This window comes from Aegilops tauschii, chromosome 7, assembly GCF_002575655.3.
Source record: "Aegilops tauschii subsp. strangulata cultivar AL8/78 chromosome 7, Aet v6.0, whole genome shotgun sequence".
Lineage (NCBI taxonomy): Eukaryota > Viridiplantae > Streptophyta > Magnoliopsida > Poales > Poaceae > Aegilops > Aegilops tauschii.
Genome location: NC_053041.3, coordinates 459,321,348 through 459,346,579, shown reverse-complemented (window position 1 = coordinate 459,346,579; position 25,232 = coordinate 459,321,348). Strand labels below are relative to the sequence as shown.

Here is a 25,232-nt window from a genome sequence, read left to right as displayed (position 1 = left end):
GCAGGGGATGGAAAAGACCATTCCTGAGATATTATTCAATGCTGAAATCAGCGGAGGTGGAGATCAGAAAAGAACATCAAGTGTTGATGGTGAATAAAACCACTAAGTTCAAGAAGGGCAAGGGTAAGAAGAACTTCAAGAAGGACGGCAAGGGAGTTGCCGCGCCCGGTAAGCCAGTTACCGGGAAGAAGCCAAGGAATGGACCCAAGCCCGAGACTGAGTGCTTTTATTGCAAGGGAAGTGGTCACTGGAAGCGGAACTGCCCCAAATACTTAGCGGACAAGAAGGCCGGCAACACCAAAGGTATATGTGATATACATGTAATTGATGTGTACCTTACCAGTGCTCGTAGTAGCTCCTGGGTATTTGATACCGGTGCGGTTGCTCATATTTGTAACTCAAAACAGGAACTACGGAATAAACGGAGACTGGCGAAGGACGAGGTGACGATGCGCGTCGGGAATGGTTCCAAAGTCGATGTGATCGCCGTTGGCACGCTACCTCTGCATCTACCTACGGGATTAGTTTTAAACCTCAATAATTGTTATTTAGTGCCAGCTCTGAGCATGAACATTGTATCTGGATCTCGTTCAATTCGAGATGGCTACTCATTTAAATCCGAGAATAATGGTTGTTCTATTTATTTGAGAGATGTGTTTTATGGTCATGCCCCGCTGGTCAATGGTTTATTTTTGATGAATCTCGAACGTGATGTTACACATGTTCATAGTGTGAATACCAAAAGATGTAAAGTTGATAACGATAGTCCCACATACTTGTGGCACTGCCGCCTTGGTCACATTGGTGTCAAGCGCATGAAGAAGCTCCATGCAGATGGACTTTTGGAGTCTCTTGATTACGAATCATTTGACACGTGCGAACCATGCCTCATGGGTAAGATGACCAAGACTCCATTCTCCGGAACAATGGAGCGAGCAACCAACTTATTGGAAATCATACATACCGATGTGTGCGGTCCAATGAGTGTTGAGGCTCGCGGAGAATATCGTTATGTTCTCACTCTCACTGATGACTTAAGTAGATATGGGTATGTCTACCTAATGAAACACAAGTCTGAAACCTTTGAAAAGTTCAAGGAATTTCAGAGTGAGGTTGAGAATCAACGTGACAGAAAAATAAATTTTTTACGATCAGATCGTGGTGGAGAATATTTAAGTCACGAGTTTGGTGCACACTTAAGGAAATGTGGAATAGTTTCACAACTCACGCCGCCTGGAACACCTCAGAGAAATGGTGTGTCCGAACGTCGTAATCGCACTCTATTGGATATGGTGCGATCTATGATGTCTCTTACCGATTTACCGCTCTCATTTTGGGGCTATGCTTTAGAGACTGCCGCATTTACTTTAAATAGGGCTCCGTCGAAATCCGTTGAGACGACACCGTATGAATTATGGTTTGGGAAGAAACCTAAGCTGTCGTTTCTAAAAGTTTGGGGATGTGATGCTTATGTCAAGAAACTTCAACCTGAAAAGCTCGAACCCAAGTCGGAAAAATGCGTCTTCATAGGATACCCTAAGGAAACTATTGGGTATACCTTCTACCTCAGATCCGAAGGCAAGATCTTCGTTGCCAAGAACAGGTCCTTTCTGGAGAAGGAGTTTCTCTCGAAAGAATTGAGTGGGAGGAAAGTGGAACTTGATGAGGTGATAGTCACCCCTTCCGAACTGGAAAGTAGAGCAGCGCGGGAAGATGTTCCTGTGGTGCCTACACCGACTGGGGAGGAAGTTAATGATGATGATCATGAAGTTTCGGATCAAGTTACTACTGAACTTCGTAGGTCCACAAGGACACGTTCCGCACCAGAGTGGTACGGCCACCCTGTCCTGGAAATCATGTTGTTGGACAACGGTGAACCTTCGAACTATGAAGAAGCGATGGCGGGCCCGGATTCCGACAAATGGCTAGAAGCCATGAAATCCGAGATAGGATCCATGTATGAAAACGAAGTATGGACTTTGACTGACTTGCCCGATGATCGGCGAGCCATAGAAAACAAATGGATCTTTAAGAAGAAGACAGACGTGGATGGTAATGTGACCATCTACAAAGCTCGACTAGTCGCTAAGGGTTATCGACAAGTTCAAGGGGTTGACTACGATGAGACTTTCTCACCCGTAGCGAAGCTGAAGTCCGTCCGAATCATGTTAGCAATTGCCGCATACTATGATTATGAGATATGGCAGATGGACGTCAAAACGGCATTCCTTAACGGCTTCCTTAAGGAAGAGTTGTATATGATGCAGCCGGAAGGTTTTGTCGATCCTAAGAATGCTAACAAAGTATGCAAGCTCCAACGCTCAATCTATGGGCTGGTGCAAGCATCTCGGAGTTGGAACATTCGCTTTGATGAGATGATCAAAGCGTTTGGGTTTACACAGACTTATGGGGAAGCCTGTGTTTACAAGAAAGTGAGTGGGAGCTCTTTAGCATTTCTCATATTATATGTGGATGACATACTATTGATGGGAAATGATATAGAATTCTTGGAAAGTATAAAGGCCTATTTGAATAAGTGTTTTTCAATGAAGGACCTTGGAGAAGCTGCTTATATATTAGGCATCAAGATCTATAGAGATAGATCAAGACGCCTCATTGGTCTTTCACATAGTACATACCTTGACAAGATATTGAAGAAGTTCAATATGGATCAGTCCCAGAAGGGGTTCTTGCCTGTATTGCAAGGTGTGCAATTGAGCACGGCTCAATGCCCGACCACGGCAGAAGATATAGAAAAGATGAGTGTCATCCCCTTTGCCTCGGCCATAGGGTCTATTATGTATGCCATGCTGTGTACCAGACCTGATGTAAACCTTGCCGTAAGTTTGGTAGGAAGATACCAAAGTAATCCCGGCATGGAACACTGGACAGCGGTCAAGAATATCCTAACGTACCTGAAAAGGACTAAGGATATGTTTCTCGCTTATGGAGGTGACGAAGAGCTCGTCGTAAAGGGTTACGTCGACGCTAGCTTCGACACAGATCTGGATGACTCGAAGTCACAAACCGGATACGTGTATATTTTGAATGGAGGAGCAGTAAGCTGGTGCAGTTGCAAGCAGAGCGTCGTGGCGGGATCTGCATGTGAAGCGGAGTACATGGCAGCCTCGGAGGCAGCACAGGAAGCAGTCTGGATGAAGGAGTTCATTACCGACCTAGGGGTGATTCCCAATGCGTCGGGCCCGATGACTCTCTTCTGTGACAACACTGGAGCTATTGCCCTTGCGAAGGAGCCCAGATTTCACAGGAAGACCAGGCATATCAAGCGTCGCTTCAACTCCATTCGTGAAAGTGTTCAAAAGGGAGACATAGATATTTGTAAAGTACATACGGACCTGAATGTAGCAGATCCGTTGACTAAACCTCTCCCTAGAGCAAAACATGATCAACACCAGGACGCAATGGGTGTTCGATTCATCACAATGTAACTAGATTATTGACTCTAGTGCAAGTGGGAGACTGTTGGAAATATGCCCTAGAGGCAATAATAAATGGTTATTATTATATTTCTTTGTTCATGATAATTGTCTATTGTTCATGCTATAATTGTATTGTCCGGAAATCGTAATACATGTGTGAATACATAGACCACAACGTGTCCCTAGTAAGCCTCTAGTTGACTAGCTCGTTGATCAACAGATAGTCATGGTTTCCTGACTATGGACATTGGATGTCATTGATAACGGGATCACATCATTAGGAGAATGATGTGATGGACAAGACCCAATCCTAAGCATAGCATAAAAGATCGTGTAGTTTCGTTTGCTAGAGCTTTTCCAATGTCAAGCATCTTTTCCTTAGACCATGAGATCGTGCAACTCCCGGATACCGTAGGAGTGCTTTGGGTGTGCCAAACGTCACAACGTAACTGGGTGACTATAAAGGTGCACTACGGGTATCTCCAAAAGTGTCTGTTGGGTTGGCACGGATTGAGACTGGGATTTGTCACTCCGTGTGACGGAGAAGTATCTCTGGGCCCACTCGGTAATGCATCATCATAATGAGCTCAATGTGACTAAGGCGTTAGTCACGGGATCATGCATTGCGGTACGAGTAAAGAGACTTGCCGGTAACGAGATTGAACAAGGTATTGGGATACCGACGATCGAATCTCGGGCAAGTAACATACCGATGGACAAAGGGAATTGTATACGGGATTGATTGAATCCTCGACATCGTGGTTCATCCGATGAGATCATTGTGGAACATGTGGGAGCCAACATGGGTATCCAGATCCCGCCGTTGGTTATTTACCGGAGAGGCGTCTCGGTCATGTCTGCATGTCTCCCGAACCCGTAGGGTCTACACACTTAAGGTTCGGTGACGCTAGGGTTGTAGAGATATGTGTATGCGGAAACCCGAAAGTTGTTCGGAGTCCCGGATGAGATCCCGGACGTCACGAGGAGTTCCGGAATGGTCCGGAGGTGAAGAATTATATATAGGAAGTCAAGTTTCGGCCACCGGGATTTTTCGGGGGTTACCGGTATTGTACCGGGACCACTGGAAGGGTCCCGGGGGTCCATCGGGTGGGGCCACCTATCCCGAAGGGCCCCGTGGGCTGAAGTGGGAAGGGAACCAGCCCCTAGTGGGCTGGGCGCCCCCCCATGGGCCTCCCCCCATGCGCCTAGGGTTGGAAACCCTAGGGTGGGGGGGCTTCCCACTTGCCTTGGGGGCAAGGCACCCCCTTGGCCGCCGCCCCCCACCCTAGATGGGGTTTGGCCGGCGCCCCCCCCCTCCCAGGGGGCCTATATAAAGGGGGGGAGGGAGGGCAGTAGGATTACAGCCTTGGGCGCCTCCCTCCTCCCCTGCTACACCTCTCTCTCTCGTAGAAGCTCGGCGAAGCCCTGCCGGCATCCCGCTACATCCACCACCACGCCGTCGTGCTGCTGGATCTCCATCAACCTCTCCTTCCCCCTTGCTGGATCAAGAAGGAGGAGACGTCGCTGCACCGTACATGTGTTGAACGCGGAGGTGCCGTCCGTTCGGCACTCGGTCATCGGTGATTTGAATCACGGCGAGTACGACTCCGTCATCCACGTTCATTGGAACGCTTCCGCTCGCGATCTACAAGGGTATGTAGATGCACTCCTTTCCCCTCGTTGCTAGTATACTCCATAGATGCATCTTGGTGAGCGTAGGAAAATTTTAAAATTATGCTACGATTCCCAACATTTTGGTCTTTGGTTGTTGATGAACATGTCTTGGTGAGATGTAGTGTCATAGGCATTTTGTTGGGATTAAATCTTTCATTATGTGAGCATTAACACTCAACCTAGAAAAAATAGAAGATCTAAGGATTACTGGTTTTGTGTTTGCTTGTCGATGTCAGCTAATAGTCAAAGGGTCTAGGTTCTATTCTTAGGGATCAATCCATTAAGAAAGAGTGGAGTTTAATGATAACTATCTAAGCAAAGTTGATGGTTGTATCTTTTTTTTGTCGCCCTTGAACAAAACATGTTGTTACTTCTAATGAGATACATTTAGTCTTGACACATAGTTTAAAACATAATTTAGCAGCTGAGGACATGTCATGGGACTGTCCTTTATTTGTGGATTACATTTTTTCAAAGAAAGAAAATTTTACTTTTGAAATAAGAAGTACACTTGTAAAAAATAATGGAGAGGAAAATTTATTTTCCTATGCATTTGAATTCTCATGTCTGGCATTAATTTTAGTCGAAATCTGCGCTGCACGTGCATGCTTACTAGTATATGAAAGTGACAAAATAGGAGACTCCCTATCATGAAGAACATGGTGCTACTTTGAAGCACAAGTGTGGAAAAAGGATAGTAACATTGTCCCTTCTCTCTTTTTCTCTCATTTTTTATTTTTTTTCATTGGACTCTTTGGCCTCTTTCCTTTTTCTTTTATTTTAATCCGGAGTCTCATCCCGACTTGTGGGGGAATCTTAGTCTCCATCATCCTTTCCTCACATGGGACCATGCTCTAATAATGATGATCATCACACTTTTATTTACTTACAACTCAAGAATTACAACTCGATACTAGAACAAAAATATGACTCTATATGAATGCCTCCGGCGGTGTACCGGGATGTGCAATGATCCAGCATGACATGTAAAAAAATTAGGAACGGTGGCCAAGCCAAAAATACTATTTCAACTATATGATCATGCAAAGCAATATGACAATGATGGTATATGTCATAATAAAACGAAATGGTGGAAGTTGCATGGCAATATATCTCGGAATGGCTATGGAAATGCCATAATAGGTAGGTATGGTGGCTGTTTTGAGGAAGATATAAGATGGCTTATGTGTGAAAGAGCGTATCATATCACAGGGTTTGGATGCACCAGCGAAGTTCGCACCACAACTCAAGGTGAGTAAGGGCAATGCACGGTGCCGAAGAGGCTAGCAAAATGTGTAAGGGTGAGAGTGTGTATAATCCATAGACTCAACACTAGTCATAAAGAACTCACATACTTATTGCAAAAGTTTATTAGCCCTCTAAGCAAAGTACTACTACGCATGCTCCTAGGGTGGTAGATTGGTAGGAAAAGACCATCGCTCGTCCCTGACCGCTGATACGTCCATTTTGCATCATGTTTACCTACTATTATTTATGATCTTTTTATGCATAATAATGCTTTTTGGAGTAATTCTAATGTCTTTTCTCTCATAATATGTAAGGTACACACAAAGAGGGAGAATTCTGGCAGCTGGAAACCTGGACCTGAAAAAGCTACGTCAGGCTACCTATTCTGCACAACTCCAAATGATCTGAAACTTTACGGAGATTTTTTATGGAATATATAAGAAATATTGGAGCCAATAAGTACCAGAGGGGGCCTACCAAGTGGGCACAACCCACCTGGGCGCGCCAGGGAGCCTAGGCGCACCCTGGTAGGTTGTGCTCCCTTCAGCCCACCTCCGGTGCCCATATTCTGGTATATAAGTCATTTTGACCTAGAAAAAAAATAAGGGGAGGACTTTCGGGATGGAGCGCCACCGTCTCGAGGCAGAACTTGGGTAGGAGCACTTTTTCCCTCCGGCGGAGCAATTCCGCCGGGGGAACTTCCCTCCCGGAGGGGGAAATCATCATCATCATCACCAACAACTCTTCCATCTTGGGGAGGGCAATCTCCATCAACAGCTTCAACAACACCATCTCCTCTCAAACCCTAGTTCATCTCTTGTGTTCAATCTTTTTACCAGAACTATAGATTGGTGTTTGCGGGTGACTAGTAGTGTTGATTACATCTTGTAGTTGATTACTATATGGTTTATTTGGTGGAAGATTATATGTTCAGATCCAATATCCTATTTAATACCCCTCTGATCTTGAGCATGATTATCAGTTGTGAGTAGTTACTTTTGTTCTTGAGGTCGCGGGAGAAATCATGTTGCAAGTAATCATGTGAACTTGATATGTGTTCGATATTTTGATAGTATGTATGTTGTGATTCCCTTGGTGGTGTCATGTGAACGCCGACTACATGACACTTAACCATATTTGAGCCTAAGGGAATGCAATGTGGAGTAGTTATTAGATGATGGGTTGCGAGAGTGACAGAAGCTTAAACTCTAATTTATGCGCTATTCCGTAAGGGACCGATTGGATCCAAAAGTTTAATGCTATGGTTAGAATTTATTCTTAATACTTTTCTCGTAGTTGCGGGTGCTTGCAAGGGGGTTAATCATAAGTAGGAGGCTTGTTCAAGTAAGAACAATACCTAAGCATCGGTCCACTCATATATCAAATTATCAAAGTAGCGAACACGAATCGAACCAACATGATGAAAGTGACTAGATGAAATTCCCGTGTACCCTCAAGAACGCTTTGCTTATTATAAGAGGCCGTTTTGGCCTGTCCTTTGCCTCAAAAGGATTGGGCTACCTTGCTGCACTTTTGTTACTATTACCATTACTTGGTCGTTACAAATTATCTTGCTATCCAACTACTCTGCTACTTACAATTTTAGCACTTGCAGACATTACCTTGCTGAAAACCACTTGTCATTTCCTTCTGCTCCTCGTTGGGTTCGACACTCTTACTTATCAAAAAGGCTACAATTAAGCCGTCAAGCCCCATGGGTCGAGCAAGCGCTGACGGCCGAGGAGGAAGAAGAAAATATCCTTAAACCTTATTATGCTCATCTTACCCCTACTGAGATTGAAGCCTTTCGGGTCATTGAAACGGTTCGTGTTCAGAATAAATATCTCACTTGTGAAAATATTCTGCATCAAGAGCACATCATCTTCCTTCGGAGCGTCATCCGTAGATTGGAGAATCTCTTGATCCTGAAAGACAGGATCGCCGCTACTCCACCACCTCCTTCTTCATCACCAAAAGAAAATTGAGTATTGGGTATGGGCACTCCCCTTGGCTTCCGCCAAGCTTGGGGGAGGTGCCCCGTTATCGTATCATCCCCACTATCTTTTGCCTTTACTTATTTTAGTTCGGTCTTTTGCTTTAGATGAATAAAAGTTTAGTTCGATCCTTTATTTTTGAGAGCTTGCTTAGTAATCTATCCTTGTAATCGTGTGCGAGATATATAATAAAGTTTAGTTTGAGTTTTTGCTTTCTTTACTTTCATGTTTCAATAAAAAGAAAGGAAATAAATGAAAATATCATATGCTAATCCTATGGTAGGTGATAACACCACATAAGGAAAAGTACAAGTAGAAAATTTTATTAGAGATTGGCAAACATGGCATTAGTCAATGATGCAACTCATGAAAGAATTAATAAGGGAAGAGAAGATTCACATATAAATACACTATCATGGAAATCTTTTGTGATTGTGAGCCCCCATCAAAATATCATATGCCAAAATTGTTTACGTTGGACAAGGAAGACAACTTAATGATTTATGTTTGTTCATATTCACATAGAAGTTGTATTGTCATAGATCCTTCAACATGTGGTGCTTGTCCCCCATCTTTGCTAGCCAAAATTCTACACTAAGTAGAGATACTACTTGTGCATCCAAAAACCCTTAAACCCAAATCTTATTTTCAAGAGTCCACCATACCTACCTATGGATTGAGTAAGATCCTTCAAGTAAGTTGTCATCGGTGCAATAAGGCAATAAAAATTGCTTCTAAAAGTGTAAGATAATTTAGTGTAAGAGAAAATTGACAGAGTACATAATAAAGGTTGCCATCACAAGGGGCAATACAACGTGATGTTCTTTTGCACTAAGGGGTTGAGCATACAAAAAAATAAGCACATGGCAACCTCTACTTCCCTCTGCGAAGGGCCTATCTTTTACTTTTATGCAAGAGTCAAAGTTCTTCTCTATTTTCCTTTTATTTTTATCCTTTGGCAAGCATCATGTGGTGAGGAAAGATCTAGGCACATATGTCCAGTTGAATATGGGTAGCATGAGTTATTATTGTTGACATCACCCTCGAGGTGAATACGTTGGGAGGTGAAACTATAAGCCCCTATATTTCTATGTGTCCGGTTGAAACGTTTTGCTCATGTGTATGCGGTGAGTGTTAGCAATCATAGAAGACTATATGATGGTTGAGTATGTGGACTTGCCTAAAGGCTCCGATACGTGACCCTTCCTGAAAAGATGATGAATTGTAGTTGCAAAATTGACTGAGAACACAGTTTGTTGGTTTCTAATAGAGTTTATGCTTTATACTTCGTTAGTGTGATGAATTGTTACCTGTTCATGAGAAGTCTATGATAAAAGTTCTATGATAAAAGTTTTATGTTTAAGTTTGTTCTTGTTATAATAATGCACATGATGTTGATATGTCCGTATTTTGTTTTTATCGACACCTCTCTCTCTAAGCATGTGGACATGTTTTTCGATTTCGGTTTTCGCTTGAGGACAAGCGAAGTCTAAGCTTGGGGGAGTTGATACGTCCATTTTGCATCATGTTTACCTACTGTTATTTATGATGTTTTTATGCGTAATAATTCTTTTGGAGTAATTCTAATGCCTTTTCTCTCATAATATGCAAGGTACACACAAAGAGGGAGAATTCCAACAGCTGGAAATCTGGACCTGAAAAAGCTACGTCAGGCTGCCTATTCTACACGACTCCAAATGAGATGAAACTTTACAGAGATTTTTTATGGAATATGTAGGAAATATTGGAGCCAATAAGTACCAGAGGGGGCCCACCAGGTGGGCACAACCCACCTGGGCGTGCCAGGGAGCCCAGGCGCGCCCTGGTGGGTTGTGCTCCCCTCGGCACACCTCTGGTGCCCATCTTCTGGTATATAAGTCATTTTGACCTAGAAAAAATAAGGGGAGGACTTTCGGGACGGATCACCGCCGTCTCGAGGTGGAACTTGGGCAGGAGCACTTTTTCCCTCCGGCGGAGCTATTTCGCCGAGGGAACTTCCCTCCCGGAGGGGGAAATCATCGTCATCATCATCACCAACAACTCTCCCATCTTTGGGAGGGCAATATCCATCAACATCTTCAACAACACCATCTCCTCTCAAACCCTAGTTCATCTCTTGTGTTCAATCTTTGTACTGGAACTATAGATTGGTGCTTGCGGGTGACTAGTAGTGTTGATTACATCTTGTAGTTGATTACTATATGGTTTATTTGGTGGAAGATTATATCTTCAGATCCAATATGCTATTTAATACCCCTCTGATCTTGAGCATGATTATCATTTTTGAGTAGTTACTTTTCTTCTTGAGGTCACGGGAGAAATCATGTTGCGAGTAATCATGTGAACTTGATATGTGTTCGATATTTTGATAGTATGTATGTTGTGATTCCCTTAGTGGTGTCATGTGAACGTCGACTACACGACACTTCACCATATTTGGGCCTAAGGGAATGCATTGTGGAGTAGTTATTAGATGATGGGTTGCGAGAGTGACAGAAGCTTAAACCCTAGTTTATGTGCTATTTCGTAAGGGACCGATTGGATCCAAAAGTTTAATGCTATGGTTAGAATTTATTCTTAATACTTTTCTCGCAGTTGCAGATGCTTGCGAGGGGGTTAATCATAAGTAGGAGGCTTGTTCAAGTAAGAACAACACCTAAGCACCAGTCCACCCACATATCAAATTATCAAAGTAGCGAACACGAATCGAACCATGAAAGTGCAACTAATCCCCGGGTGGTTTTGGTAATTCATAATGACATATAGCTCATTGAACTACTATCCTTTCAAGATGATCATTTCAGAAAGTTCAATGATTGGCATGGCATGGAGTGGAGATGTGGACCCCTCAAAATGCGAAGGACAAATATTGGCAAAAGCTCAAGACTCTTCATTTCTATTTTAGTGATCCAAGATCACATTGAGTCCATAGGAAAGCCAATACTATTAAAAGGGGATGAGGTGTTGCTTAATGGCCTACTTGCTCAAAATGCTTAGTGATATGCTCCAAAACCCTCAACCACTTTCTCATATCCAAATATGTCCCAAACCTAAAGTCAAACTCGGACCCACCGATTTGATCCATTCGGCGCCATCGAGTTCACTTGGCATAGCCATAGCCACAAACCCTAATCAGTTCGGTCTCACCGATAGGGATCTCGGTCTCACTAAGATGGGATTGCAAACTCTCTGTTTCCCTTCTTAATGTTTCAATCTCACCGAAATGAGCGATCTGTCCCACCGAGTTCGCAATGCAAACTCTCTGTTTCTCTTTCGTAACATTTCGGTCTTACCGAAAGGAGCGATCGGTCCCACCGAGTTTGCCTGACCAACTCTCTGTTTGCTAATTATTGAAATCGGTCTCACCGAGTTGAAGTAATCGGTCAAACCGAGATCAAGTTTTGCCCTAACCCTAGCTCATCAGTCCCACCGAGTTCATCATGTCGGTCCCATCGAAAATCCTAATGTTCACATTTTGAACTGAATCGGTCTCAACGAGTTCACATATTCGGTCTGACCGAGTTGGCTCTTTTGTGTGTAATGGTTAGATTTTGTGTGGAGGCTATATATACCCCTCCACCCTCCTCTCCATTAGAGAGAGAGAGAGCCATCAGAACGTGCCTACACTTCCAGCATTCATTTTCTGAGAGAGAACCACCTACTCCTGTGTTGAGACCAAGACATTCCAATCCAACCAGAAGAATCTTGATCTCTAGCCTTCCCCAAGTTGCTTTCCACTCATATCATCTTTACTCCATAGCCAAATCTGTGAGAGAGAGTTGAGTGTTGGGGAGACTATCATTTGAAGCACAAGAGAAAGGAGTTCATCATCAACACACCATCTATTACCTTTTGGAGAGTGGTGTCTCCTAGATTGGTTAGGTGTCACTTGGGAGACTCTGACAAGATTGTGGAGTTGAACCAAGGAGTTTGTAAGGGCAAGGAGATCGCCTACTTCATGAAGATCTACCCAAGTGAGGCAAGTCCTTCGTGGTGATGGCCATGGTGGGATAGACAAGGTTGCTTCTTTGTGGACCCTTCGTGGGTGGAGCCCTCCGTGGACTCGCGCAACCGTTACCCTTCGTGGGTTGAAGTCTCCATCAACGTGGATGTATGATAGCACCACCTATCAGAACCACGCCAAAAATCTCCGTGTCTACATTGTGTTTGCTACTCCAAACCCCTCTCTTTACCTTCATATGCAATGATTTACATTCCGGTACTATACTCTTAGAATTGCATGTGTAGGTTGATTGCTTGACTTGTGCTGAGTTGTTAAAATCTGCCAAGACTTAAAATTTGGAAAAGGCTAGATTTTTATTTGGTCAAGTAGTCTAATCACCCCCCTCTAGAACTACTTTCGATCCTACAAACCAACATGATGAAAGTGAGTAGATGAAATTCCTGTGTACCCTCAACAACGCTTTGCTTATTATAAGAGACCGTTTTGGCCTGTCCTTTGCCTCAAAAGGATTGGGCTACCTTGCTGCACTTTTGTTACCCTTACCATTACTTGCTCGTTACAAATTATCTTGCTATCAAACTACTCTGCTACTTACAATTTTAGCACTTGCATACATTACCTTGCTGAAAAGCACTTGTCATTTCCTTCTGCTCCTCGTTGGGTTCGACACTCTTACTTATCGAAAAGGCTACAATTGATCCCATATACTTGTGGGTCATCAACCGCCACTCATAAAGAAGACAATCAAAAATAAATCATGCTCCAATTTCATAGCATAACGAGAGACCATACGTCCATGCTTAGGGAATCACAAACCTTAACACAAATATTCTTATTAAACCACAATTACTCACTAGCATGACTCTAATTCCACCATCTTTATCTCTCAAAACAAATGCAAGGAATCAAACTTCTCATATTTTCAATGATCTTCATGAAAGTTTTTATTATATCCTTCTTGAATACCCATCGTATTAGGACTAAATTCATAACCTAAGCAAATTGCCATACTATTTATAAGACACTCAAAATAATATAAGTGAAGCATGAGAGTTCACCAATTTCTTAAAAATATAACCACTGCCGTGCTCTAAAAGATATAAGTGAAGCACTAGAGCAACTACCTAGCTCAAAAAATATAACTGAAGCACATAGAGTATTCTAATAAATTCACGATTAATGTGCGTCCCTCTCAAAAGGTGTGTACAGCAAGGATGAATGTGGAAAACTAAAAAGCAAGTAAAGCAAACACTCATATAATATAAGACACTTCAAGCAAAACAGATATCATGTGGTGAATAAAAGTATAGCATCAAGTAATTTACCGATGGATCGTAGACAAAAGAGGGGATGCCATCTGGGGACTCCCCAAGCTTAGATGCTTGGCTGTCCTTGAATATTACCTTGGTGTTCCATGGGCATCCCAAAGCTTAGGCTCTTCCCACTCCTTATTACGTAGTCCATCGAAACTTCACCCAAAACTTGAAAACTTCACAACACAAAACACAACAGAAAACTCGTGAGATCCGTTAGTATAATAAAGCAAATCACCACCTTTAGGTACTATTGTAAACTCATTCCAATTTTATATTTGCATTATATATACTGTATTCTAACCTCGCCATGATTCATACCCCCCGATACTACCCATAGATTCATAAAATAAGCGAACAACACAATGAAAACATAATCTGTCAAAAACATAACACTCTGTAATAATCTGGACTTTAGCCAAACTTTTGTAACTCCAAAGATTCCGAAAAATTAGGACATCATAGGAAATTTATATATCAATCTTGCATAAAAATTCCAGATCAAAAGCACATTTTTGTGAATTTAAAAAATTCCAGAACTGAGTGCAAAAGTTTCTGTTTTGCAGCAGAATCGAATCAACTATCACCCAAATCATCCCAAAAGACTTACTTGGCTCAAACACTAATTAAAATACTAAAACACAATCATAACATAAGTATAATATCATAAAACATAAAAAATAATAGAAAAAATATTGGGTTATCTCCCAACAAACGCTTTTCTTTAAAGCCTTTTAGCTAGGCGTTGGTAATTTTAATGATGCTCACATGTAAGATAGCAATTGAAACACGAAGAGAGCATCATGTAGCATGTGAAAAAAAAGTTTAAGTCTAACATAATTCCTATGCATAGGAATTTTATAAGAAAACAAATTATCAATACAAGCAAAAACTAGCATATGCAAGGAAGAAGAAAGAAACAATAGCAATTTCAACATAACAAGAGGTAATTTAGCAACATGAAAAATTCTACAACCATGTTTCCCTCTCTCATAATAATTATATGTGGGATCATATTCAAATTAAACAATATAGCTATCACATAACATATTATCTACATGATCCACATGCATGCAAAGTTGACGCTCTTCCAAAATAGTGGGATCATCACCAAATAAAGTCATGACCTCTCCAAGCCCACTTTTATCAAAAGTTTCATAAGATTGATCATTCTCCAAAGTAGTGGGATCATTATTACCTAAAGTTGGAACTCTTCCAAACCCACTTTCAATATTGTCAAAAACATATTCATTATGAGGCTTAAATAAATTTTCAAGATCATAAGAAGAATCACCTCAATAATGATCATTGCTATAAGTAGTGGACGTATCAAAATTACCATCCCCAAGCTTGGGGTTTTGCATATTATTAGCACAACTGACATTAATAAAATTTATAATAACTCCATTGCAATCATGCTTTTCATCACTTTATAAATTTGTTCGTTTAGCACTTCATCACAATTTTCAGATTCACGAATTTGAAGCAAAACTTCTTAAACATAATCTAGTGCACTCAACTCACTAGCAATTGGTTCATCATAGTTGGATCTATTAAAAATATTAGCAAGTGGATGAGGATCCATAAACTCTTTTGCTTTCTGATTTTCAATAAACATACAATTATGCCAAGCGAACAAGCAAACAAACCAAGTAAGACATAAAGGCAAATGAAAAGGCGAACGAAAGAAGGAAAATAAAAAGGCAAATATTTTTGTATTTTTCTGAAAACGTTTTTAGAAGTGGGGGAAATGAAAACGAGAGGCAAATGGAAAATAATGTAAATGAAAGAGATGAGAGTTTATGGTGGGTACTTGGTAGGCTTGATGTAGATCCTCCCTGGCAACGGCTCCAGAAATTCTTCCTGCTACTTCATCAGCTTGCGTTGGTTTTTTGCTTGAAGAGGAAAGGATGATGCAGCAAAGTAGAGATAAGTATTTCGCTCAGTTGATAACCAAGGTATCAATCCAGTACGAGGAACATACAAGTCACCAATGGTTGCACCTACGCAAACAAACAAATATTTGCACCCAACGCGATAAAGGGGTTGTCAATCCCTTCACGGTTACTTGCAAGGATGAGATCTGATACAGATAGGTATAAAAGATAAGTAAAGATAAATAAATTGCAGAAAGGTATTTCTGGGTTTTTGGTTTTGTAGATATGAAAATAATATGATAAAAGATAGACCCGGGGGCCATAGTTTTCACTAGAGGCTTCTCTCTTCAAAGAACACATACGGTGGGTAAACAAATTACTGTTGAGCAATTGATAGAAAGCGCATAGTTATGACAATATCTAAGGCAATGATCATGAAATAGGCATCACGTCTGTGACAAGTAGACCGACTCCTGCCTATTTCTACTACTATTACTCCACACATCAACCGTTATCCAGCATGCATCTAGTGTATGAAGTTAACAAGAACGGAGTAACGCCTTAAGCAAGATGACATGATGTAGAGGGATAGATCCAATCAATATGAACAAACCCCGCCTTTTTACCCTTAATGGCAACAATACAAATATGCGTCATGTCCCTTCCTGTCACTGGGAATAAGCATCGCAAGATTGAACCCATTACAAAGCACCTCTCCCAAGGGAGGACAAATCAATCTAGTTGGCCAAACCAAATCAATAGATCAAAGAGAAATACAAAGCTACCTTAATCATGCATAAAAGAGTTCAGAGAAGACTCAAATAATATTCATAGATAATTTGATATAAATCCACAATTCACCGGATCTCATTCAATAGATCTCTAAGAACATCGAGGAGAACATTGTATTGAAGATCAAAGAGAGAGGAGAAGCCATCTAGCTACTAGCTATGGACCCGTAGCACTACAAAAAAAGACACATCCGTGACATTTTGGGCCGAACAAAAAAAATTCTGTCATGCTTATGACACTTCTATGACGATAATTGTGACAAAACCCGGTATCATCATAGATGTGGTGGGCTCCTACTTCTATGACAAAAAATCATGACAGAAAATGGGCTTTTCGTCCTGGGCGGGCCGGAGACGCAGCTGCATGACATTCTTTGGGCCGTCTATGACAGAAAAAATCATGGTAGAAGCGAGGGCAAGGAAAATATCAGGGAGTTCCCTATTACGGTGGGTGGTCGGGGCCGAGCGATGCGCGTTTCTCTCATACACATACGCGTGTGTGTGCGAGGCGTTGTGCTCTAACTGAACCCGAGCGAGGCGTTGGGCTCTAACTGAACCTGAGCGGTTGCACTAGCTATGTTACTGAACCCCAATCGATCCCTTGTTGTTAACTGAACCCGAGTGATTCCTTCGCTACTGCTGCTAACTGAAGCCGATCGAAGCTGCCTCTTGATGAACAGTTCCCTGTGGGGGTTGGATGAACAGTTCCTGGTGGGGGTTGGGTGAACAGGATCCCGTGGTAGTAGAGGCCGTTGCCGCTGGATGAACAGGACCTCGATTGAGGAGGCGTGGGGGTGGATGAACAGTAGCTGGTGGAGGGACCCCATACGTGGAGGGATGGTTGAACAGGACCCCGTGGAAGGGCTGGTTGAACAGGACCCCGTGGAGGGCTGGTTGAAAAGTAGCCGGTGGAGGGCTAGATGAACATGACGACCCCGTGGAGGACTAGCTGAACAGTAGCCGGTGGAGGGCTGGATGAATAGTAACCCATGGAGGGGTGGTTGAACAGGACCCCGTGGAGAGGGCTGGTTGAATAGTAGCCGGTGGAGGAGCGGTGGAGGCTGGATGAACAGGAGCCCATGGATGAACAGTCGCAGGTGTAGGCTGGAGGAGGTCGACGGTGGATGAACAGTAGCCTGTGGAGGCTGGAGGAGGTCGACGGTGGAGATGAACAGTAGCCCGTGGAATCCCGATTTGCGGTACGCCACACCCCTCCCGATCAACAGGACCCTGTTTCGACCGTAGGCACTCCAACACTAGTCTGCTTCCTCCATTTTGTGGTATGCCACACCGCTCCCGATCAACAGGACCCCGTTTCGACCGTACGCGGTCGAACACAAGTCCGTTTCCTCCATTTTGCGGTACGCCAGACCCTTCCCGATGAACAGGACCCCGTTTCGACCGTACGCGGTCGAACAGAAGGCTCGTTTCCACCGTTCTGTGGTACGCCAGACCTCGTTTCGGCTGTTCCGTCCAAGCCGGTTGGCTCCCGATGAACACGATGTATTCCGTTGCCTCCCGATGAACACGACGCATTCCGTTGCCTCCCCATGAACATGACGCAGTTTCTCTGTTCCTTCCCAGCCGGTTGGCTTATGATGAACATGACGCCATTGTTGTTGGCCATGGCCTCTCCATGTACATGAGCCCTGGCCATACGTATGCGCGAGTACGCGTTCAAGACCCCACCCGTATGTACGTACGTGGCCGTATTTTTTGGCATCTGGCTATACGTACGTGTACACGGTTTTCACTGGACTGCCTGAACTGCTACCGCTCCTTACTCGGCAACAGTTCATCATGGCAGACAGACCGATCGACCGGTATGTACACAGACAACGCTACGTACGCTTCGACCGGGTGGGTCCCAGCTGTTAGGGAGGATAAGGACGTACTTCCTTGCGTGCGAAGATATAGCTGGTGGGTCCCAGCTGTCACGGGGAAGAATCATTTTTTTGCCCGTAATAAGGACGCACTTCCTTGCATGCGAAGATGTAGCTGGTCAGTCCCAACTGTCAGGGGGAGAAACATTATTTTTAGTGTAAAAAGGATGCAGTTGCATGCATGTGTCCATGGGCGTGGTGCGTCCCCACTGTCAGCCTTTCCACATACAGTCATCTTTCGATTACTCTCGTTTGTTGACCACGTTGACCACACCCCGCACCAAGCCGGTGGACGACGGCGAGGCCCTAGACTGGAATGCCCCGGAGGTGGGGAAGAGGCGGTAGTGGAGTCACAGACGGAGAGGAGTGGGAAACTTGACTGGTTCGGGTGCCGGGTGGGCCTACACTCGGCAGAGAATAACAGGAGGTGTGGAGGAGTGGAGGGATGGCCTGGCCGTTGGTGGGGTAGCGTTTTGCTGCAAGGTGCGCAAAACAGCGCCGCTGGACACCGGAGGCTGGAGCAGGCGGTCCCGGCAGCGCTGGGGAAGAAGACGAGAGATTGAAGAAGAATGCCGATTGTTGGATGTAAATCCAACGCCTTGCTTAGGCTTCGACCTTTGTATTTTTATTTTTTGCGAAAGTGCTTAGGCTTCAACCTACTGGCCCACATGGCAGCCAGTCCATTTGATTTTTAGTCCATTTGTTGGGCTAGGTGAAACAATGATGTAGCATCTATCACTACTAGGAAAACCCTTATAGATAGACATTTAGTAGTAGCGTGGGTTATTTGACCCGTGTTATTGCTACTTAGTAGTAGCGCAGGCAAAAAAACGCGCTACTGGTATGTCGTAGTAGTAGCGTGGGCACAAAAAACTTGCGCTGCTACTAAATGATTTCCACCCTGACTCTTCAACAGACAATAGTCATAGCGTGGGGTATAAAACCTGCGCTACCACTAGATGAATAGTTGTAGCACAGGTGGGACACACCGCGCTATTGCTATGCCACCAACCGTCCACTCCACTCCCACGCCACCTACCCGGAGCCAGATCTAGATCGAGACCCCCTCCACCGGCGGCCTCCCGTCCCCCCTTCATCAACCTCATCTCCTCTGTCAGAGCAACTTTTCTACTCTTTGAGATCTCAGCTCCCCCTCCCCCTCCTCCTCCGGCAATGCCTCCATGGGCGGCCACCCCCGTGCTGCCGCTGCTAATCCTCCTCCTGCTGTTGCTGCTCGTGCAGGGGAGAGGAGGCCACGGCGCCATCACCATCGCCACCCTGGACATGGACGTAGACATGGGGGTGGAGGCGGCGCAGATGGGCGCGGAACCGGCGGCGCACGGGCGGCTGCTGTGGGCGACTGACGGCGAGCGGAGGTACATCAGCTATGATGCGCTGCGGGGGGATGCCATGCTGTGCTCCCGGCCAGGGGTGCCCTACTACAACTGCCGCATCAGCACCACCGCCAACCCCTACACCGGCGGCTGCGAGTCCATCACCCGCTGCCGCGACGACGACCCTTCCTAGGTAACTACAGTAGTAACTGATTGCCAAAGTTGCTGGATCCAGAAGGCGGCCGCTGCTCGTTTCGTGTGTGTTTTGCTTGCTGGGTCAGTATTTTGCTGGATCATATATCAATAATATAATCATTACCACTCATGAAGTTAAACTTTAGTTTTGGCACTGAACTCTATGCACCACTTTTCACCATGTCTTCGAAATTTACCTGCTTAACTTTGTATCTTTAGGTGGTCCGACGGTTCAAGCGTCCTGTGGATGTATCAGAGAAGGAAATTGATGCCGCGGGAGATGGTACGCCATAAATATGTCACTTCATTCTAATATAGTTTTGTTACTATGGATAACATCGATATCTTGTTTTTATAGGCGATGTGTTGGTCATTTTGGATCTCAGAGCCGATCAATCATTGATCGAAGCTGGAGTGGCTCGAGAGGTAAATTTTTTTGTCCTTTGTATAGGATTGGTGCTCTTGGGTTTGTGTTTCACACAATTGTGTCGGTCTTTGGCCTATTGTAATTTACAAAGATGTTTGGTGTCTGCTGATGCATAGGTTCATTTTCTTGATGCCTGAAAATTCACAAATTTTGTCTGGCACGCATCATGCTGGAAATTCACTAGTTTCGTTTTGATGAACAGTCAACAGTCTGGTCTCCTAATTCATGAGCAACCATTTTCAGGTTGTAAACAGAATCCAGAAATTACGGGAGACTGCTCAGCTTGAACCTACAGACTTGATTGATGTTTACTACGAGTCTGCAGACAACAGCAACAATACACTTGAAGAAATTTTGCAGTCACAGGTCTGTCGAATTGTTTCAGATAAAGTTTCCTGTTTCAGAGTCTGGAAGTTTTTTTAAGAAAGCTATTATTATTGTGTGCAGGATCAGTATATTAGGGACGTGCTTGGTAATTCACTAGTTCCAAAGGCAGTAGCAACATCAGATATGGTGAGCTTGGATTTTCAACCATTAAAACCTATATCAGTCATCATCAAATCAATTTAAATTGTGCATCCTAGTAAACCACTTTAAATCGTTAATACGTTTTTTTGTTGAAGTATCTCAATAGTTTACTGTACACTGAAGGTATATACTTTCTTCTTTGGCAGACTCTGGTAATTGGCCTAATTAAATATTAAGTTTCACATCATAATAAACACCAAAGTTGGCTAGAGGTTGTATTGTTGGCCAACCTGAGAGCATAAGCAGCTGGGCAGCGTTTGTGCTGTTATGTTTTGATCCTATCCTGTAGTCTCTCCGTCTCGGTGTTCGTGTATGTACTACCTATAACTCCTATATGTAACTAAGATTTGATTCCAACTCCCAAGATATATTACACGGAGGAGCCTGGATTGTAGGGAGTGTTATATTATAGAACCTGGATTATATGGTGCGTAATTGATCCAGACAGGGCTTGGTTGTGACCCCCCTAGTCTTTCCTGTATGTTTTTTGCTGGGTCAGTAACGACTGACGGATGAAAAATTTATCCCACGCTAGGAGTAGGAGGCACTACTGAACATTGCAGCGATGCTGAAGCAACGGATGACACCAGAAACAAATTGTCACTAGTTTCCAGTTCGATGCTGAATTATGAATGAATGCCTAGATAAGTTGGATTTCATGTTGCTGACCGGCTGTTGTTTGTTGTTTACGTATTCTGACTAGTCGTTTACTATATCTCTAGATAGTTTCTTAGATGGAAACCTCACAGAGTAGTTAGTGTGCAGCCAGAGTCCAGTATGATATCTCAATCTTGAATAAAGCATTTGAATTTAAGCTAGTAGATATTGAGCTCTGTGATTGAAGTGTCTCTGTTGAATACATCTAATCTGAACAATTTCACATTTGCTTCTCTGATAAGTAAGGTCTGTTTTCATTTACAGGTAGAAGATAGCGACAGAGTTTGAAGGTATGTGCAAAGATCTTCTCCTCCGTCGCCGTCCGCGACAAAGCTGTTGGGTGCATCCGTCCATCATCTTTAGATCTGAGTGAAGAGGGCATCCGTCCATCTCAAAAGGTTTAATTTTTGTACCAGCTAATTAACTTGTCTTTTCATCAGTTCCTCGAGTAATTGGAAAGGGGATTATATTAGACTGCTAGCTGATTCTTGGTGAAAATTGCTTTGCCTGTATGTATGTAGAGAGTCTTGTAGCAATTATTCTTAGAGTAAACCAGAGCAGTATTTGATGATATATTGTGAGTCACTGAAAATGTATACTGTTTTTTTCTTCAGGATATGGATGACCATCTGAAGGTATGCAGGTTTCTTCCTAAACTTAACGACGAGATACTAGCTGAAAGAAATGCTCTCTACAAGGAAAGGTTGAGCAGCCTAGAGAATTTAGTACTGATCATGGTAAGGTTGACAAAGCCTGAAATCTCATTTTGATCCACATTCAAAGATTACATAGTAGCATATATACTTGAAGTTGGCATGGAATATCAAAATTCAAAATAGACTTCTCCTATTCCCTGTTTTGAAAAGCAGTGGGAATCGATTTTCTGAAGTCCTTGGTTGTCTATTTCCCTATCCATGCAACAATAAATGTTGAACAGAATGTTAAATGTCAAATATTGCAAGCATATATAGCTCAAATACACAAGTATAAATTTCTTGTATGCACCTAAACGACAAGATAGCATGAACACATATAGCTAGGGTATGCATTTAGTAGGTGTCTTTCCGTTTTGAAGATTCATAATAGACTAAAAGAGACTGATAAATGAAGAAAATACCTTACTCACAAGAATGCAAATTCACATGTTTTCACTTTCCCGATGTGGGCGCAGAGGTGATCGACGCAGACTACCGCGACTCGGTGGGCGTCGTGCTCTTCAACAACTCGGAGGCGGACTTTGCTGTGAAGCCCGGCGACCGCGTCACACAGATGATTCTCCATGTGATTGCGATGCCGGAGGTCGCCGAGGTGGAGGACCTTGACGTCACCGTCTGGAGGTCGTCGAGGTGGAGGACCTCGACGCCACCATCTCGAGGTTGCCGAGGCGGAGGACCTCGACGCCACCGTCTTGAGGTTGCCAAGGTGAAGGACCTCAATGCCATGGTAGATACATCTAGAGAAGTGGTCTTGTTAGGTTGGTGGTGGAACACTAGGGAAGGTACCCACCTTTCGGTGACGGTTGTGTGCGTGTGATGTATAAATGGTATCTCGTGATCTCTTTGAGTTGAGATGTTCAATATTGTATCCATGAATGTTGCAAGTGCTAAGATGGTTCTGTGACCTTCTTTTATTTTGCCTTGGATGTGTCTTGTTTTCCATCCATGAATATTGCATGTAATTTTTTTAAAAAATTCTATTTACTTAGCAGTAGCGTGGGGGAAGAATGGCATGCTACTAGTACTTATAATAGTAGTAGCGTGGGGGAAGAATGGCACGCTACTAGTACTTAGAATAGTAGTAGCGTGGGGGAAGAATGACACGCTACTAGTAGTTAGGAGTAGTTGTAGCGTGGGGTAAAAAACGCGCTACTGCTAAAATTTAGCTGTAGCGTCGTAGCAGTAGCGCGGGCACCAGCGCTACTGATAGCCAAAAAAACCCACGCTACTAGTAGCCCTTTTCCTAGTAGTGTATGCAGCCCGTTTATATATTATGGTAGAATTTAAAGCCCATTTGTATTTTTCTCGAAATTCGCAGACTTGCTGGGCTGGGTGAAAATATCATGTTGGGCTGGACGGAGAAATGTTATAAAAACATAAGCACATAACACATCTATTACTGCATTGGTCAGTAAAATCTTTGCAAGCTTATGTACGAAAATCACTAGGAGTTAACGTGCCAAGTTATATATAAACAATTATTATTATTATTTTGTAAGAAATTTTGATTTACGAAATAAAATATTATTTTAATTTGATGAGTTAATAGTACGTGGGGTATTATATATATAGAAGGGAAAACATAGGTTCAGTTTTGCATTCTTATAGAAAAATAGAATTGAGTTGTGCGTCGTCTTGAAAAAACAAACATAACTTGGGTTGCTGATGTTATAGACAAGCTAGGCTGGGAGGCCCAGAGGCCGCTTGATTCCTGCTGGATCCAAAAAAAGTTGAAACATGTCATGGGCTGCCCATGTTAAACAACAAAACCTAGGCCATGGACCTGGTGGGCTCGGGACTGTCAGCCTCTCGACGAACAGTCGTCTTCCGATTCCTCTTGTTTTGCTGACCATGTTGGGAACAACAGACAGCGGCGCCACGGCGAGAGCACCAAGGCGGAGGACGACGTCGAGACCTTGGACCGATCGAACTGGAGCGGGGGAAGACGTAGGCGGAGGGGAGTATGAGGGTTGACTTGTTCGGGTGCAGGGTGGTCCGGTGGAGCTGTCGTCGCCAGACAATGTGTGGGAGTAGAGGGATGGCATGTCCAATGCCATAGGCTATGATGGGTCACCGAGGCGTGCACGGCAGCGCCGCCAGCCGCTGTATAGGAAGAGGACGAAAGATTGAACAAAATAAAGAAATACAAATGGATAGGTGGTTGGTCCCATATGTGTGTGTACAAGACCAGCTGGGTCCACCTGAGAAGGGGAATATGTTGGGAGGAAGGAGATTCAAAGCACGACAACCGAGTGAACTAGTTACATACATAAGCAAATAGCCACTAAAAAAGCAAACAGGTTAATGAGTTATTTGAAAAAAATATTTAGGACAAAACAGATAATTAAGACACATAGGCTAATGCATGAAACACTCAGATGATAAAGGTGCTTAAACAGATAAAGTACAACATCTAGACCTTCCTGGCATGCTTGATCATGACGCTGCGGATATCCATGTACTCATCGGTTACGGGAAGCAGACACGCCCTCATGTCCAAGATCCGCATATACATGTCGTAGCATGAGTATGCGTCCTTGGCCGCGTAGGTTATGTAGGCTAGATTCAGAGGTACCTCCCACGTGTTCAGGTCCTTGGTATCATTGTCTTCTTTCATGTTGGCGTAGCAGGGGTCGATGATGGTCTCGGAGAGGTCAACCACGGAGTCCTTCTCCTGCCCGTTGCAGATGATCTTGTATTGCTTCTAGATGTCGACAAGCTTGTTGCATCAGATGGCCGAATCGTCGCGTTCTGCCTTCTCTCCACCGTAGCGAAGGTGCAGTCGCGTTGCCGATGAAACGGGCGAATGCTCCAGAACCTCTGATGGCCCTACAGTAGTGGTAGACGAGAACCTCGTCCCGCACGCATACCTGGGCGACGGTGATCCGCTGGTCCCTATCAGGAGACGAATGGATGGGCACAAGGTCTAGTCATGCGACCTTGTGCTTTCTCGTCCTGTAGGTACTGCTTGAACTTGGTGAGGCAGAGCTTCACCGAGTACGGATCGTTGGTGTACATCACATTGAACTTGGTGCAGCCATGGGAGTGCACGGTGAACTCCTTGCTGGAGTCCATATCCAGCAAGCTAACCCCTCGGATCACCATTGGAGTCTCTTCAAGTGAACGAGTGGGTAGGCGGCGGCAGCATTTCATTTTTCAGCTCTTGGGGAACTAGATTCAACAGTAAACTG

General features: G+C 43.8%; 1 protein-coding gene across 1 annotated transcript; it reads left to right on the top strand.

Moving 5' to 3' along the window:
* Positions 1-19,731: 19,731 nt before the first annotated feature.
* LOC109784186 (isoleucine--tRNA ligase, cytoplasmic-like) lies at positions 19,732-22,955 on the top strand (the record flags this gene model as incomplete). The annotated part of the gene is made up of 8 exons (XM_073504252.1): positions 19,732-19,794; positions 19,933-19,996; positions 20,072-20,139; positions 20,384-20,506; positions 20,588-20,653; positions 21,590-21,723; positions 21,940-22,062; positions 22,497-22,955. Coding segments are annotated over 6 exons (408 nt in total), but the record flags the coding sequence as incomplete, so codon positions are not given.
* Between the last annotated feature and the right edge of the window lie 2,277 nt (positions 22,956-25,232).